This window comes from Vanellus vanellus (genome assembly GCF_965231255.1).
Source record: "Vanellus vanellus genome assembly, chromosome: 7".
NCBI classification, from domain to species: Eukaryota; Metazoa; Chordata; class Aves; order Charadriiformes; family Charadriidae; genus Vanellus; species Vanellus vanellus.
The window spans coordinates 40,534,642-40,552,549 of record NC_138912.1 but is presented as its reverse complement, the minus strand read 5'-3'; the positions used below and the strand labels follow the sequence as shown (position 1 = coordinate 40,552,549).

General features: G+C 44.6%; 1 protein-coding gene across 1 annotated transcript in view; it reads left to right on the top strand.

The window, feature by feature from the left end:
• LOC309674206 (cGMP-dependent protein kinase 1-like) overlaps positions 1-17,908 on the top strand; it is a gene marked incomplete at its 3' end in the record, with an annotated part of 365,086 nt that overhangs the window by 308,626 nt on the left and 38,552 nt on the right. Inside the window, exon 5 of the mRNA XM_082486189.1 lies at positions 11,039-11,102. Within this exon, the coding sequence (XP_082342315.1) occupies positions 11,039-11,102 (64 nt within the window). The remainder of the gene's footprint in view (positions 1-11,038; positions 11,103-17,908) is intronic.

Here is a 17,908-nt window from a genome sequence, read left to right as displayed (position 1 = left end):
GATCAACCAACTCACGGCCAGTTGGTCTCGCTGCTTACTGCCTGCCAAAAAGATTCCCCTGTTCTCCAAACTGCTTTGTACATGGAGTGCGTTGGGGATCACGGTACATCCACATGGTTGGATCTGTGCTTGCACTGATGCTCGTCCACACCCAAGATGCTCCACTTGGAGGGTTGTGTGGGTTGGGAGCCGTGCTCCCGACAGGGACTTTGGGATGAATCTGGACGTAGGGTTGCACTTGGTCTTAACAGAGGTGTCTTCTGATCAAGAATCTGGGAGGCAGTTTTAGAGTCGCAGCCCCTAGATGGGCTGTTCTTTGAGCAAATGCAGAAGAAGCGATAAGCAAAGATTGTTTGACAGCAACTGAACAGTTGTGTTGAATAATTGAAATTGTCTTCCCAGCATGTTTTTTTTTTGGGTTGGGTTTGGGTTTTGTGTTACCCATTATATTGCTTGCCTGTCTGTAATATTCCCAAGGTTATGTTTTCCTAAACAATTGAATTTTCAAACCTTATTTCAAATCCGTCAAGCTTATTTGATTATTTCTCCAATACAATCCAAGCCACTTGAAAATCCTCAACATTTAATTCATTTTCAGCGGCATTCTATTTTCAGCACAAAAAAAAAAAAAAAAAAAGCTATGGAGACTTACAGTGCATAGCAAATTTTGGATTCGCAAGATGAAGAAAATCAACAGCATTGTAAACTCGAAAGGTTAAATCATTCTTCTCTTTGCTTTAATTCGGTAAGAGGACCGAGGCTTATCCTGGAGAAAGAGAGGGGTACCAGTTACAGCTTAAGAGGCATTTTAAAGGTATTTGGTATGCTGAGCCGCCTAAAACATGCAGTATTACACTTTTTGAGTAGATCCAAACTCAACTTAGGCAAAGGTCCCTGTAACATCTGTAAAAAGGCGTTCAGAGAAAACAGAGCTCTTCTACAAAAAGACGAAGAGCAACAGCAGCGGCATTCCCAAGAGTATGAATAAAAGCCATTAGGAAAAAAGGAATTAAGAGGAGCCGCCATCTGTTAGCCTTCAGAGCTTCGCAGACGATAAATGTCCTGAATTACACCCCCGAATCACTACCACGTTTGCAGTCCTTTCCACTGCGACCGGCAAACGAGCGCACTGCCGAGAGAATGACTTTGCTTAAAATAGGAAGGGATTTGCTGGCTGTGTGTTTTTGCCCCGGGCAAATCGCGAGTCAGTGTTCCTCTTCTGTATCCAACTGAGTAGTAATTATTCAACGCTGCCCCGCGGCTGCGCAGATTATAAATTAGGAGGAAGGGGTTTTTTTACCCATCAATGTGTTGGGTTAGAACCACTGAATTAGGCTCATTAGGATGTCCTGGATGTCTTGCACTACTCTATGGTGTTACCTGGGGGTTGTACCAATGCTACTTGTCTGTAGGAAGGTCTCAAATGCCTCTGTCAAACATTTTGAGATGAATTTACACGGGGCCACTCTCATAATTTCATGCAAACATGGTTGTCCTAGGTTTCCACCATGAAGAAGAACAAACTGTTCTGGACTCTGGTGTCTTTTTCGTAGCTTATTTCTCTTTGGAGGAGGTAACTAAATCAATACCTGGAAGACTATTCTCGGTGAAGAAGATCTGCTGATCAAAAGTGCTTTTGTTTGGACTCGTCCCTCAGTAAATCACCTCAGATATATCGATCCAGAGTGGGGAGCTCAAGATTGCCCCCGAAGCCAGTTCCACTGCTTTTTGCTGTGTCTGGCAATTGGTGCTGCTGCCAACCACGGGCTCACCCCCTGCCAACTCACTACGTGGGAATGTGTCGGGCAGGATTTCCATATTTTTTTTTATCCTATATTAGTCATTTGTTACAGTGCAAAAAGCTTTCTGACTCTTCTGGTAGTAATTAACAATAACAAAAAGAAGAAGAAGACATTTAGATATTTTAACATGTTGCTTTGTGAATCGTGTAGATTTGGTCAACGTCTGTGTCGGGGAGTAATTCTTCTTTGCAAGTTCACTATTGGGGACCCAATTCTCAGATCCCTTTGGTTTGGTGGGCGGTGAATGAGGTTGCCCAGGAGAACGTGAAATGCTTGTGATTGAGATGACCTTAAAATCATTTACAGCTTATTTTTCTTTTGTGTCTATGTAATTATGAAGACAGAAAGCGATGGTAATCTTTTTAATAACTTCGTTTAATGGCGACGGTTAAAAGGAGGGAGGTGGGAAGCAGCGTTAGGACAGCAGCGAACATTGCAAAACAAGGTCTGTGCTTTGGAAATGGTATTGTCGGTGTCTTCGTGAAAAAGATATTATTATGACAATTTGCTGTCAAGTGCAGTAGGCATCTGTTAGAGGACAAAACGCCTGGCTTCAATTGGTTTTGAAGATGTTGTAAATACCCAATTTGGAGGAATGGGACAAAACGGACCGTGCATGCAAATGCGACTTGTCACTTCTTTAAAGTCTGCCGCGTCTTCAAAATATTGATCAGTGTTTAAGGATCTCTTCTGAGACACAGCATGAGAGTCAGTCACAAACGTCTTTCATTTTCTAGGCTTGGTATTAGCGTCTCATGTGAGATAATGGTTTTCGTTTGACTTTATTCCGGTGCTGCGGCGATGCATTTGTAGTTCCAGTCGAGATGCAGAAGCAGAAATTAGGCTTGGTGCACCCGCTGCGGGGTTGTCCACGGGCGCTGAAGGGTGAAGGTTCATTTCCCACGAAATCTCCTAGAGAACAGGGAAAAAAACGCTGGAGAGAAACACCTTGACAGTAAACGGTTTTGAAGAGGTAATAATTACATTGCAAGCCAAGGCCAATTTAATTTTGGCTATATTGCGAACGCAGGATCATAGAAGCAAAGCAAGCGGGATACAGGAGTGTGAGGCTTCTTGCAACAGCTCTTATTTTTAATAACCTATATAACAATGTTGGAAAAGACGGGCAAGTTGGAAGGTACAGAAGCTTTCCTTTAGGACTATAGGTATAGTTTGATTTGCGAATATGAAGAAATACCAACAGCGTCAGCAGAAGAAAAATCCCATAACAATCTCGTGCCGGCACAAGAGCAGCGCCGCTGAGCAGCGTGAATCCTCTGTCTTGAGATGAGTAACCAAAACTGCTTAAAGTTTAGTGATGTTTCCAAAGTAGTTGCTGCTGTTGAGCGTCTGTTGCTGCTGTTGAGCGTCTGTAGCTTTTTGGGGAGTAATTGTCCTTTTCAAGATGAATAATGTTGAGTGATTGCATGTGAAAAGGGTGAGGGGGTTTGCATACCCGCTAATTTCTCTCCTTCCCTCTCATCGTGACAGCAACAATTTAATTCCTTTTTAAAATTGTACAGTGTCCCCAGTGACTGCCAAATGAGATGCGGTGGGAGGGCTGTCTCTGATAACGAACCCCTGTCAGGGAACGACAGGCATTGACAGAAGCGAGGGAAAATAATACTCCCGAGTACCTGAGCAGCCTATTGAACATAAACAGAGCCTGGACCAAAACAGGGTGTGTAACTGCATCCTTTTCCGATCATTTCCCATGCCCAGTGTGCGTTCCCCGTGGGGAAATTGGAGTTTTGGCCTCGTGATGTCAGCAGACCACTTCATCCAGTAGCACCGTCATTATCCTTTGATCATGAGAGGAAAAAAATGCAACACTTCACCCTTCCTTGACTTTAGTCTTTTGCTCATAAGGAAGAAGATCGGTTCATTCGCTTTCTGCATCTCTCCCGTTTTCATATGTATAGTACCTCCTGGTACTCTTTGTACGTATAGCACCTCTTGGTATACATCTCCCAGATGTCTGGGAGAAAAAAAAATTCCTACAAACCTCTTTCCGGAGTTTATTTCCCAGAATAAGGTCTGGTGTTGTGTGCGGCAGAGCTTTCAAACTGCCGCTTGAATGTTTTCACCCTCTCCCAGATTAACGATTGCCAATGATTTGAACGCTTTTGTAGCTTTAGCACAGCAGACAAGTCATCTGCAGCACCCGCGGAGCAAATCTATTCTATCTTCCCAAGAGTTGCGTTGTGCGAGCTGCTCTCCAGCCCAGACGTAAGTGTAATTAATGCCAGTGTGAGGGCCCGTTGCTCTCTATCTCCCTTCCTCCTTTTCCTCTAATATTCTTAACGCTAAGCGAAACACGCAGGAAATGGCTTCAGGAAAACGAGCCTCATCTCACCAATGACATTTGTAATAGGATAAGGATTGAGCTTCTGGATAACTAAATACACCTTTTCTGAACTTATTTTCTGCCACTTCTGTCGCGGTGGGTACCACGTATGAAAAAACCCCAACAGTTTTCCCTTCAAACAATACCTCTTAATCTGATGGACAAGAGGAGTTGTGTTTCGATGCAACAGTTTGCAACACAAAATGAATATACAACTCTCTGGCTCTCGTGCAGAGGCACCCAGCAGCTGTGTTGGCCTCAGGCGCTACTTGAAGTTGTTCTCATCGTTCAAAAGAGACTCTCTGTCCTACCACCTCCTCAAAAATTTTGGCAATTTCTCCCCAGCGAGCTGATAGCACAGTCCGGTCGCTGAATGATCTCAGCGCTCTGGCGTTGTCAGGCACTTCCAACACCCGGTAATCCCCGTGGCATCTCCGAGCACCACGGGAGATGGTTTTGCTGATGCGGTGTGAGACTCGCTTACCAGGGTGGAGATGTATTTTTAAAGTACTGGAATGAAATCCCACACATGGGATGATGCAAAACATAGAGCCAGGTCTTGCCTTGCGCTTCTGCTCTCTGTCTTCCTTGTTTGGATTAGGGGTTATTCCGTAATCAGCATTATTTTTTTTTTTTGCTCTGTATGGCTGTATTAATGTATGTGACAGGCACAGGAGCTGTCCCCTAAGATATAAATGTGGCGTAGGAGCAATAGAGATTGTTTATTTTTTCCTTCTGAAACTATCTTCTACAAGATCCCGCTTTAACCGATACCAACCAGATCTCAGGACAGATGTCAACACGGGAAATGTGGGACTACGTGGGATTCTCTGGTGCAACATGTCCCAGTTTAAGGTGGCAAAGAGAAGGCAACATGAAAGATTGCAGATTAAAGTTTTGTTAACTTTTACGAACAAGGCTGGAAAAATGTTCCTTAGTTCTTTTTTTCAAGGCCATGATTCCGATGGAGCCAGCAGTCCCCAACTGACACAACTTGATGGCCAGTGGGCGGCTGCCTATATGTAGCATTTCCAGCTTGAGTTGCTCAAAACATCGGCTTTTCTGAGTATCCTGAATCAATCCTCAGCTTCCGCTAGGTAAAATTTATCCTCGGTTCTTTCGGAGCTCTCTCTCCACTATAGGTGCATCCCGAATGTGGTAAGCAATGACATTAGCATTTTTCAACCTTCATTGAGTTGGGTGTTAAAAAAAAAAAAAAAAGTTTCAGGGAATGCAGACAGACTTCATTTCGTTTTACTGATCTGTTTTGATTTTTAAACTATGCTTACCCATCTGGCCCAGGGCGGAGAACAGCGGCAACAACTGCGTTTGTTACGCTGCCAGCCAATAATAAAAGACAAAGGGTTTGTTTCGGAGTTAACCCATGAGGACCGTCTGCCGCCGACCGCAAAGCCGGATGAACGCTTTCAATGAACACCCTCCAAAAGTTTAGGGGAATGCATCTTGAAATGCATTTAGAGAGTGAATCGCTGTTTTTGTGTTGGGCTGAAGAAAGAAGACGGCCGCGGCCCCGGCGAAGTTTTCATGTGTGTCAGGAGATAAATGACCTGTCGGAGTGCTGGCATCTCTGCCACTGAGTATTTTTTGAGGGTAAAAGCAACCCCTCGGGTTGCAGCCAGGATTATTTGGCTGGTTTAGTACAAGAGTAATCCCATGGGATCAATCAAAAGGATGAATCAACGTGTCGCTAATGAGGGATGTCGCTTCTACCTCAACGTTGAGAGCAGCTCAATGACTGCAGATCACTAGGGAAGGACACCTGGCCTTTCATGCCTTCTTCCACCACCTTCAGGTTGGGCACGTCTTTGCTTTTGTATGAGGACGGAGCTTCAGCGTGGACATTTTGGCGCAGCTGTTTTCCCTTATTTTGGCAGCCTCTGTTCGACGTGTTGAGCTCTCTGTGAAAATGTGCAGCTTTCGGAGCCAACCGGAATAGCTGCCCTGCCGTTCCTGCAGACAGCGAGTGATTGCCCACGGTGTCCTCACCGGATATGGGGACTGTCATCCCCTACAAAATAGTCCATAACTGAACAGCCTGGAGCATAGCCGGCAAAATGTCACCTCGCCTCGCCAGCGTGAGCAGCTCCTCCACCAGTGCAGCTACTTCTCCTTTTTGTGCTTGAAGGAGACTCTAACAAGGCTTGGGGCAGGGAGACTGGAGAAGGTCGGAGGTTGCACCTCATGCTCTCACCTGCAATGGAAGTCACATATCTTTTGTGATAAAGCATTGTGATGTTTGGGGGTTGATTTAAAAAAAAAAAAAAAAATTAATGGGTTTATTGGCATTTGCTGTTAAAACCCAATTTCCTTAAGTTAGAGATGTGGTTTGCCTTGTTATGTGCTACCTTGTAGGGTGACCTGGATCTTCATGTGGGTCTTGGACTATAGTTTGGCAAAGGGGGCCTATAAAATCCCAGATTCACAGAATGGTGGGGGTTGGCAGGGCCCTCTGGAGCTCCCCCAGTCCCACCCCCCGCCGGAGCAGGGGCACCTCCAGCAGTGGCACAGGACACATCCAGGTGGGTTTGGAATGGCTCCAGAGTGGGAGTCTCCCCCCCTCTCTGGGCAGCTGTGCCAGTGCTCTGCCGCCCACACAGGAGAGAAGTCCCTCCTCAGGTTTGGATGGAACTTCCTATGGTCACATTTGTGCCCGTTCCCTCTTGTCCTGTCACTGGGCACCACTGAAGAGAGACTGTTCCCATCCCCCCGGCACCCTCCCTTTAAGGATTTATAAGCATTGATAAGATCCCCCCTCAGTCTTCTCCAGACTAAAAAGCCCCACGTCCCTCAGCCTTTCAAAACAGGCATAAATAGTTTGGTAGGAATATTTTTTAACACCCATATCACCATAAATAACTTGGAGGAGCAAGGGGGGGGCTGCAGGTGAGTAGAACATCAGATGTAAAAACAGCTCTCTTCCATATCTAGCTTTGTTCCGTAACCTTATCACATATAGATGGGGGTGTTTTTTTGACTAATCAGTGTTAGAGGTGACAGGTGGTGTAGAGCTGATCACCATTAAGCTGTTGGCTTCATGGGGGAACCTGTAGGAGAGCTTGAGCCTCTTCTGCAATCGACTCCTTTACCAGTTTCTCTCAAAATACGCTTAAAGGATTAGAAAGCCCCGGTCATCTTCTCCCTGGCCCAGGAGTGATCAAAGCGTTCTCTCAGGACAAACAAGATGGGGTTTTGATTCCCACCTTAGCGTGGGTGTGTTGGAGCGCACATCTCTCCCTTTGGGGGCAACTTCTCAATAGCATATTCAGTGCAGGTGGAGAAATTGCTCCTCGTTATGTGGAATAAGAAGCAGCTGGAGAAAGTCCACAGGAGGACCGGGCAACCGGAGTTGTAGGAAACACCTCACAGTGGGAGAGCGAGCTGCTAGTGCTTGGTTTACAGTGGACGTAGTTGCTGGGCAAAGGGGCAGATGGTCGTGGAGAAAAGTGGAATGAAGTCCTTCGTGTGTGCACCGCAGGTAGGAAGAAGACTCATGAGTTTTAAACTTTGTGGAGATACTTCAGCGTTACATACTGGAATATCTTTTTTATTCTAGCTGTAGTAATTGGTGCTGTCTACAATAGATGATGTGGATGTTTTAAAACTTTCATTATTGGTGGATTTTAAGAAGGAGTTGGAGAAGAGCTTGTCAGGGAAAGCCTGGATTTATTTGATCCTGCTTTGTATGGCACAGAGCAAGTCATTTCTTGATGAGATGGAGCTGCATTTGCTGTGATTTCATCTATCGTAGGTAATGAATACATCCAAACTCGAGTGCCGAATGTTCTCTTCTGTATGTTTTCAGACCTCTTCACAAATTTCACAAAACCACAGAAAACGGAATATGATTGTTCTTACCTCTAGCTGTGCTGCAACGCTTTCTGATTTCCTTTGAGTCCTCTGCTCCGGTTTGTCTTCCTTGCGCGTGTTTTCCCACTTGCAGCTTTGCTGTTTTCCTGGAAGCTCTCCCTTTACAGCTCAGGCTCCCTTTGCCTTGGAGTGCAAGTACCCACGTGGAAATAATCTCCAAAGCAGGGATTTTTTGATTTTTTTTTTTCCTATGCAAATCTTTACAGGCAGATTTTTGGAGGCAAGCAAGACTCTATTTTATTAATCTGTTTTAATGTTGTCGGGGGGGGGGGAGGCTATTTTTATTGACCTGGAGAATGGAGCCAACCATTCAGTGCTGTCTTACACACTTGAGTGTGTTTTCAAATCTTGTTCTTCTATCGGTCTTGGCAGCAGCTCTGTTGGCCTGAATTTGTGACGTCTTTTAACAGCTCAATAAATGTTTTCTCTCCGCTATTTTATAAAGGCGTTTGTTCAGTACAGGGTTTTTTGGGGTACTGAAGGGACGGGCAGTCCCGTAAGACCTCTTTTTATGAGACTGAAATATAATTTAGCTGCATTGTCCCTTCTAGCTGTTCAGAAGGATGCTGGCCCATCGTAAACCACAATGAATCTGGGATATTAATTGTGTAATTCTGTGATGCGGTGTGGTTGGAGTTTGTTTTGTCAACAAGTTGGGTTTCTCATTATCCGCTCTATTGCTGTGTTAAAGTTGTGAGCGTTTCTCTTAGGAAATTTTCTTTGTTTACTTAATATCCTAAGTTTTCAATAGTAAGACTTATAATTCAGAGCTTGTATGCTGTTTCCTTGTTTCTCGCGCGTTTGGACTGTAATAGATGTCTTCTCTTACCCTCCCTTGGATTGTGCAGACATAATTATCTGTAAAAAAATATGCTGTGATGCATTCTCCCCCGATTTGGGAGTGTAATGGTGCAACCACAGTAAAATTTGTCCAGATGTCTGGGAGTATTATCGTCTTCCATCAGTTTATTCCTCATTTGGGAATGCTAGAGTTGGTATAATGAACTTTCATTTATACTCAGGCCCAGACATCGTATAATTCCTTTTTAGTTGTTTCTGTTTGCGCTTGTTACGTTGTGGGCTCATGTGTTTCCAGTGAAAAAGAGTGCTTCCTAAGGAAAAAAAAAAAGGTATTATTGAGAACGTGAACAATCGTATTTTTCTGCACTTAGTTGGCCAGTTCTGTTTTATCATTTAATACATTCCACTGAAGTTATTTACTTTTTTTTGAACAAATAATGAAGGCTTCCAAACTTTCTAATCCCACAGCAGCATAGAATATGTTTAAGCTAATAAAAGCCAATCCTGCTTTAATTGTGCTCACAAATTAAGTTCACCGGGCATTTGATGCTTGGCCCTGGACAAACTACTGGGTTTTGCTCTCAAGCCCTCTGCGGGGTCTTCAGACCTCCCGTTGCTTTTGCGGGTGGGGTTCCTCTGAGCGCAGAAGGAGCCACCAAACTGTCCATCCAGAAAGTATTCAGGGCTTATGATGCGTAGTGATTATCCCAAAGGCATGCACCAGGACTCTGCTCTCCGGAGTTCAGGAATCCAAAAAACGTATTATGAGTTTGGTTTGGGGGTTTTTTAGCTCCTCGTAATGTGGAGAATAACTTTTATGTAGTTATGTGATCCAAAGTAAGAAGTGAAACCCTGTGTGGAAGGAAAAACAGCCCTCTCCCTCCTCGCTTTGCACCTGATCGTTAACGTTGCTGAAATCAGAGCAACACGTTGGGGGCCTCAAGTTAATATTAGGAGCATAGAGCTGTGTTTACACCCTGTAATGGACTGTGATAAAGCAACTTGTGAGCGAACTGTTCTCGGAAATAGCTTCAGTAGAGCTCTGTCAGCTCAGGGCTCAGCTTGCGCTAATACCGCACGTAGATGCGTTGCTAATCAGTCTACTGATGACAGGTGCTTTTAATTAAAGCAGGTACAGCCCTGCTTTCCCGCCTCTGGAACGTACATCGCATCTATGTGTTTCATTTAGCATCACTTGGGAATATTGATGAACGTCAAGTTTTTATGGAAAACAGAGAATGAGGGACCGCGGTATTGCAGAACCGATTTAAGTTGGTAGGGACCTCTGGAGGTCATCTGGTGCCATCCCTCTGCTCAAGCAGAGCCACCTAGAGCTGGTTGCCCAGGGCCATGTCCAGATGGCTTTTGAGTCTCTCCAAGGAGGGAGACTCCACAGCCTTGCTGGGCAGCCTGTAAGGTAGTGGGAGGTACAGCTTCAAGGTCAGGGTACTTGCAGGAGATTTGGAGACCCAACTGCACATCCTTCATCTTGCCCCAGACTGGATTACTCTCAGTCCTGTGGTCTGCAGGCTCTTTATTGCTGCATTGCCCTCTTATCTTGACCGGCAGGTCCAGCCTGGCCTGGGAGACCTTTGCCAAGGGAGATGTTTCCAAACAAGAGGAGGAGGTGCCTTTTTGGCAAAAGCAAACTAACTAACTTAGATGTAAAGCTCCCGGTGAAGTTTTTGGTACTTCTAGCAGTCCTTCAATGCTGGTTTGTTGCTGACCCCATACCCTTTGCAGCTTCGTGCTCTGCATTTTTCATGTCTGTGCATGGCTTCAGTCAATCTTTTATCTGTTACCGCTTAGAGCTGATCTTTTCTGCCCTTTTTATTTATTCACTTATTTCTGGTGGGATGGAAGCAGACTGGGGAAAAAATTTGCAGAGTCGTACATGTGCCTGAGCAGGTTTGCAGCGCAGATTGATTCCAGTCAATCCTTAATTGAGTCTTGGCTGATTACCAGCTTTACGAGTGGTTCTCCAGATGTTTACCACGAGTGGTCTCCCATCATCGCAAAATGCATCTTGGCTGCTAGAAGGAGATAGATTTCCATTTATACATGCTGCTTTTCCGGTGAACGCTCGTTCAGCCCCAGACAATAAGGGCAAAATATCTCTGGAAGATAGATGAGAGAAATGCGGTTCAATTTATGACCTGTATAGAGGCATCCATTAATCAAGGTTTCTCTTGTATTGCAGCGTTCCCACATTCCAGAGCCTTCCTGAGGAGATACTTAGTAAGCTTGCAGATGTCCTTGAGGAGGTAAGTGCTTTTAATTTTGAGAGCTAATGAGTTCAGAGTCTGGGAGCCTTCTGGTGGCAATAGCCCGGCTTCGGTTTCCAAACGAACAGCTCCACGATTTTGCTCCCAATTACGGTTGACCGTTCCAGCATGTCGAGACGGCGGGAGGAGCTGTGTGAAAAATGAATCTAGTTTTGAACAGGGCTTACGTATTTTTAATTGGATTTCTGCGCAATTGGGGAGCGAAGCAGTCGTTTCCCGCAGCGTGCGGAAGGAAAACCAGCTTCTCCAGCCCCTGGTTCAGTGGTGGAATAGGGAGAATGTGAAAAGATGGTCTCCTTTCAAATTTGATGGGATGGTTTTGTTTTTTTTTTTTTTTTTTTTTACAGGGCAGTAGCATGCCCTAAAGGAGGTGTCATGGGAAAGCTGCTCCCATAAGAGTTAAGAGCGGCGAGGGGTGATGTATTATTACACGTTGAGATATTTGATGGTCTGGATGGAGTTGTGCTTCACCTACCTTGCTATAACTAGTATCTCATTAGTGTCAGGATGTTAATAAATCTTTATTAAAAAAAAAAAAAAAAAAAAAAAAAAAAAAACCAGCAACCAAACCAGAAACAACCCCCCCAACAACCAAAAACACAGAAAAAACCCAACCAAACAAAGACCAACCCCACCTACTCCCCCCCCAAAAAACCAAACAAACCCCCAACCTTGCCCTGTAAGTGAAAGTGTAAAATGGACATAAAATATTTGCGTTGCATTGCAGGCAGTTTGTCCGCATGGTTTATTCACGTAACGTTCTCTTCTGGGCCTGCAGAATCGCATGTGATTAAATATTACAGAACCTGTTAATAAAACATTTCAAAACGCAGCCCTGTATGATTTAACTGCAGGAAATCGTTCTGTACAACAGTATTTTATTTCGTTCCTCGTTGGTTTTTCTCATACGTGCCTTGCCATCATGGGCAACCCTAATAACTACGTTTATAGAAAAAAAATTTGTGTGTACCACCTCTGCCGTTGATTGGTTTTTTGTTTTTTGGTTTTTTTTTTTTTTTTTTTTTAAAAAGCAGTGCTGATGACATTAAGTTGATTATTTTTTTTTTTCCAGAGCATTGATAGGACATTGTTATTTCTTTGCCTTTTTATTTAGTATACGGATAAATTCTGTAATCCAAACAAATCAGCTGTTTGTCATACAGAATAATTGCATATTCATAGATAAGCTTTATTTCCTTTACTGCCAAGAAGTGTTCTGATTTAGAGAAAAGAGACGTATTAACTCGATATGCTAGGAATTAAATTTCCCTATCTCAAAACCGCGTTACTTAACCAGAAACAGATAGTTTATTTGCTTGCATCGTGTAACCACCATTAAGCTCCTTATCAAGAGTTAAGGAAAAGAATAAAGTCAATAAAACTCTTCCAGGGATGCTTAAATTTTCATGGCAGGGAACAAAAAAAAATACTGTCATGAACATCGATGAAGAAATGAAGCACAGAAGCAGCACCTGTGGGGATAACTCTGTACCCTTTGGGTGGGTGACCAGCAAGGGAGGCTGGTCATCCCAGTCTGTACTGGGATATGACTTCCAATTTCCTACTTGGAATCACCCTTGGTTTTCCCTCTGGGTTTGTCTTTGATTTAACATACCACGTTTTACAGAAACTAAAAAAAAAAAAAAAAATCTCTTTACTGTGATATTATGCATTTTGTATTTAACAGTATGTAACCCGTTGGAACTAAGCAGCGATAACTGTATTTTATCCTCTCTGGTGCTGTAACAAGGATTGGATAAAAGTGACTGATTTGGCACAGTTTGAGGCAGGGGGAAAAAAAAGAATTCTCTTTCTTAATGTCAAAATTTCATACAGTTTTTCTTTTGATACGGTGCTGTGAATAATGCAGCGCTTCTGTCCTACATTCTTTAAATAATTTCTCAAAACTGTTAACTAAAATCCAGACGCAAGAAAAAAAAAAAAAACCTGGTTTAATTGCCCGTTATCCAACTCGAACTTGGAAATGGCGTTATAAAGACAGTGGGGAGGAAGAAAAGGTCAGCGTGTGATAACATAATTTGATTTCTGTAATTGATGGAAATATTACAAGAAATTCGTTGGATAACTCAAGAATCAACAAAACCCGGGGGTGTTTCTGGGTGGCTTCTGACTTGTGCAAGATCACTTCCATCAAAGGAATCGCTCATAATTTAACGTACATGAGAGTAGAAACAAGTCTATTGAGTTCGATTTTAGCCCAATGAAACCCAACTTACTGATATGCTGTGAGGTTTTTTTCCAAGAAATCTCCCAGGAAGTAGCTTTCTAGGGCCATAATTCACCCCATTTCCAGGACATTATTCTGGGGATGGAGGTTTCTCCGGCTGTAGGTCTTTGCAGTTGAAGCCAATCTCAAAGCAGCTTTAGGTTGTACCTATAGCCCCGGGATTTGGGAACCTCTACTAGACCCCTGGCACAGCTTTTCCCAGCAAACCTGACCCTTCTGTCTCCTTCCATTACATTTTAAAAATTATATTAGTATTTCTCAACACTTACGTATTAACAAGCAGCAATATAACGTATTGCTGACTTTACCCGACGGTTTGAGAGATGTTAATAACGACCGTGGTGAAAATCACGGTTGAGCATCCCTTCCGGCACAGAGGTTGATTTAGTTTGGTTGTAATGCCATCTCTACGTCATTTATCCTTGCGCTTGCCCAACGTAACCCGTGAGACGACGAGCAATGTGTTTCTGCAGCTTGAGACTTAATTCTTGTTTTACTTGGACTCGCTGGCTTAGGGAGATGAGGTTTGTCTGTCTGTGGGATAGTCCTCTCAAATCATTGGCAGTTGCTTGCCCAAAAACCCATTTGATGCAACGTTCCTGCGAGATTCCTCCAAAGTACGGGGTAGGATGAGAAGGAAGATTTAAATTGGGGGGTGTTGAGGCAAAATATAGTCAGCTCAGTCTCTGCGTTGCATAAATGGAGCTACTGGCGGGGGGAGGGTTACCGGTGCTCGTGCTGTGCAAGGGGTGAAGGACCCAAATTCATCAGTGTTACGGTTTAAGGAACCCACAACAATTTGTTGTTGTTTAGACAATTATTCTATCACCGGATAAGCTCTCCCCACCCAGGAGGGCGAATCGGGGGAAAAATAAGGAAACCCGAGGGTTGAAATATAAACAGGTTTAATAGGATGAGACTAAATAATTATCATTAATAGCACTAAAGAACCAGTATTGATACCGATACCAATATAAAATATACGAGGATTATCCTCAGCCCATTCTATCCATCGAAGCTGTGCGCTCCCTGCAGTGGAGAGCAGATGTGGGGCACTGCGAGGGCTATGGCTTCGGGAGGAAGGGAAGGGCTCAGGGCTCCGGCACCAGGGCAAGGAGTTCTCAGGATGGCAGTCATCACGGGAGATGATGATCACCTTCTCAGCAAACTTTCTAATTTATAGTGAATGTGCCATTCGTGGTATGAAATACAACTTGAAAACGCCGAGACCTTGAAACCCACGTCCCATAGCTGGCTATAAAGGAAATATTTTCACAAATTCTGACGCTAGAGTCTTCTAAAAGTGCACTTTTCCCAAGCATTGGAAGAGAAATCAGTCATGTGTCTCTCAAACCAGGACAATCAGTTATTCTATATGGGTAACAACTGGTATCTTTATTTTTTTTTTTATAGGGTGGTGCATATCATCCCACATTTGCGTGTGCCTGGGCTGCGAGAGGCAGCACTAGAGCCTAGCAGTTCACTAATGACATTTTTAATACTGTCCCCACTGTCTTCCTAATTTTTCTTCCTTAGCGCCTGCTTTTTCATCTTTTTCTTTGGTTGAAAAAGCCCTTCTTCACCTCCCCCTGACTCTTTGAGCATCGTGCCCTCGGCTGCTCCTTCCTAAAAATCCCCGGCGCCTCCGGTGTGTGTGCTCGCAGCTCTGTCGCTTGACAGCATTGAACCAGTGGCAAAATAGTTTCGCTGTACCATATTTTGGTAAAGAAAATCAAGATGTCTATGTTTAAATATTGGAGGATTAATGGAGTTAGAAAAGATAAGAGCTGCCAGGGCGCTGCTTAAATGTAGCTGCGTGCCTTACCCCCATCCGAGCGCTGCGGATCTTGGGATTTAATACCTGGATTGGTATTTATTGTGCAAATACCTTTGCTCTGGATGAACGCAGATCTCCTTTGGAAAACAGTAGCAGTGTCATCTTGTGCATGTTCACGAAACAGCTGAATAATTTTCATTTCCTGGGGTGAGAGAGGAATTTGTTTGGAAATCGGAAGACTTGCTGTAGGAGATTAATAGCCAAGATTAAAAGTGCTTTTATTTTTATAAACCTGAAAAACTTTCGGAAAATATAAAAGCCTTGGACCTCTCTTTCCCCCCATTGAAGGCTATGAAACCATTTATGGTTGTCTTTTCTGATTACAGACTTTCTGATTCTCTTAGAGTTAAAAAAAAGCCTTTTTTTATTGGGCACCCTTAATACATATCAGCTATATATCACAAAAATAAATTAATTTTTGGTAGCAAAAAATTCTTTTCTAAGAATATTTGGTCTCAGCATTATGGCACTTCATTGTAATGTGGGCAGTTTGTAACAGAAGGGAATAAAGTATTCGTAGAATCATAGAATGGTTTAGGTTGGAAAGGACCTTGAAGATCATCCAGTTCCAACCCCCCTGCCATAGGCAGGGGCACCTCCCACCAGACCAGGTTGCCCAAGGCCACCTCCAGCCTGGCCTTGAACACCTCCAGGGATGGGGCCTCAACAACCTCTCTGGGCAACCTCTTCCAGTGCCTCACCACCCGCACAGTAAAAAACTTCTTCCTAATGTTCAATCTGAACCTGCCCTCTTCCAGTTTAAAGCCATTCCCCCTCATCCTATCACTACATGCCCAAGTAAAAAGTCCTTCCCCAGCTCTCCTGTAGGCCCCCTTTAGGGACTGGAAGGCCGCAATAAGATCCCCCTGGAGCCTTCTCTTCTCCAGGCTGAACAGCCCCAACTCTCTCAGTCTCTCCTCATAGGAGAAGTGCTCCAGCCCTCAGATCATCCTCATGGCTCTCCTCTGGACACGCTCCAGCAGGTCCATGTCCTTCTTATGTTGGGGACTCCAGAGCTGGATGCAGTACTCCAGGTGGGGTCTCCTGAGAGTGGAGTAGAGGGGCAGAATCACCTCCTTTGACCTGCTGGCCACACTTCTGATGCAGCCCAGGATACGGTTGGCCTTCTGGGCTGCGATCGCACACTGCTGGCTCTTGTTGAGCTTCTCGTCAATCCTGCTGACCCAGGTCCTTCTCCTCAGGGCTGCTCTCCAGCCATTCCCCGCCAAGCCTGTATTTGTGCTTGGGATTGCCCCGACCCAGATGTAGGACCTTACACTCGGCCTTGTTGAACTGCATGAGGTTGGCTTGGGCCCACCTCTCCAGCCTGTCCAGGTCCCTCTGGATGGCATCCCTCCCCTCCAGCGTGTCTACCTCGCCAAAGAGCTTGGTGTCATTGGCAAACTTGCTGAGGGTGCACTCGACCCCACTGTCCATGTCGCTGACAAAGATGTTGAGCAGCACAGGCCTCAGTATCGATTTATTATTTCCTTTTTTAAGGAAACTAAAACTCATTGAAACACCCATAGAATAACTTAGAGCAACAGAGCTGCTGTCCACATCTATGACACTACTGCCAACATTGAGGGTCCCGTCCCTTCTGCCAGCCCCCAAACTGGAAGGTAGTGCAGGGGCATAGCTGTCCTGATGGGAAATTTGGGAGGAGAGGGAAGAACATCTTCCCCAGCTTCAGGTCTGAGAGTTTTCAACTATTTTTATTGTGGGAATGGAGAATATAGTATCTCTAAGGTCTCTGAGGTATTGTAAAGAGCCCTCTGGGTCGCGGCACTCTTAATATTAAGCGGCCAATGTGTGTCTGGTGTCTCACCAAGTGATTATCCGGAAGGTGCTAACTTTGCCGGTATTTTTAGTCTTTGTGGATTTAACTCCATTCGTTAAATGAAATTAAATCCTTAAGAGAGGAGGACAGCGAGTCTGTAAGAAGTAGATCAAAAGGAGGCTGAGGGGAGACCTTTTTGCTCTCTACAACTACCGGAAAGGAGGTCGTAGAGAGGCGGGAGTCAATCTCTTCTCCCAAGTAACAGCTGATAGGACAAGAGGAAATGGCCTCAAGTTGCGCCAGGGGAGGTTTAAATTGGATATTAGGAAAAGTTCTTCATCGAACGGGTTATCAAACACTGGAAGAAGCTGCCCAGGGCATTGGTGAGTCGCCATCCCTGGAGGTATTTAACAGACGGGCAGATGTGGTGTTGAGGGACATGGGTCAGTGGTGGGTTTGGCAGTGTTAGGTTGATGGTTGGACTCGATGATCTTAAAAGGTCCCTTCCAACCTAGACAATTCTATGATCCTGTGAAATTGCCAGGAGCTAGAGAATAAAAAGGGAAATTTATGGTCACCAAGCAAAAACCCCCAAATGCCCAACCACGAGTACACTTTCTCAAGATGTGACTCCGCGTGGTAAACGCGTAGGTGCTTTGTCTCCCTGTAGCGTAGCAGAGTGCCTGTAGGACATGTGTTTGCCCACTGTTACGCACCTGTGCTGCATCTTGGTGATTAGGAGGGGGGAAAAATCAGACAAGTGGCACTTCACTGATGGAACAAAGAGGGCATTTTTCCCCACTGTGCTCCCAGCAGAAGCCTGGCGCCTTTTTTTCGTGAGATTGTGTATATGAAAGCAAGGAGGAACCACTGGAGATGCATGTGGGGTGGCAGTGGGTGGACCTCCTATCAGTAGCCTC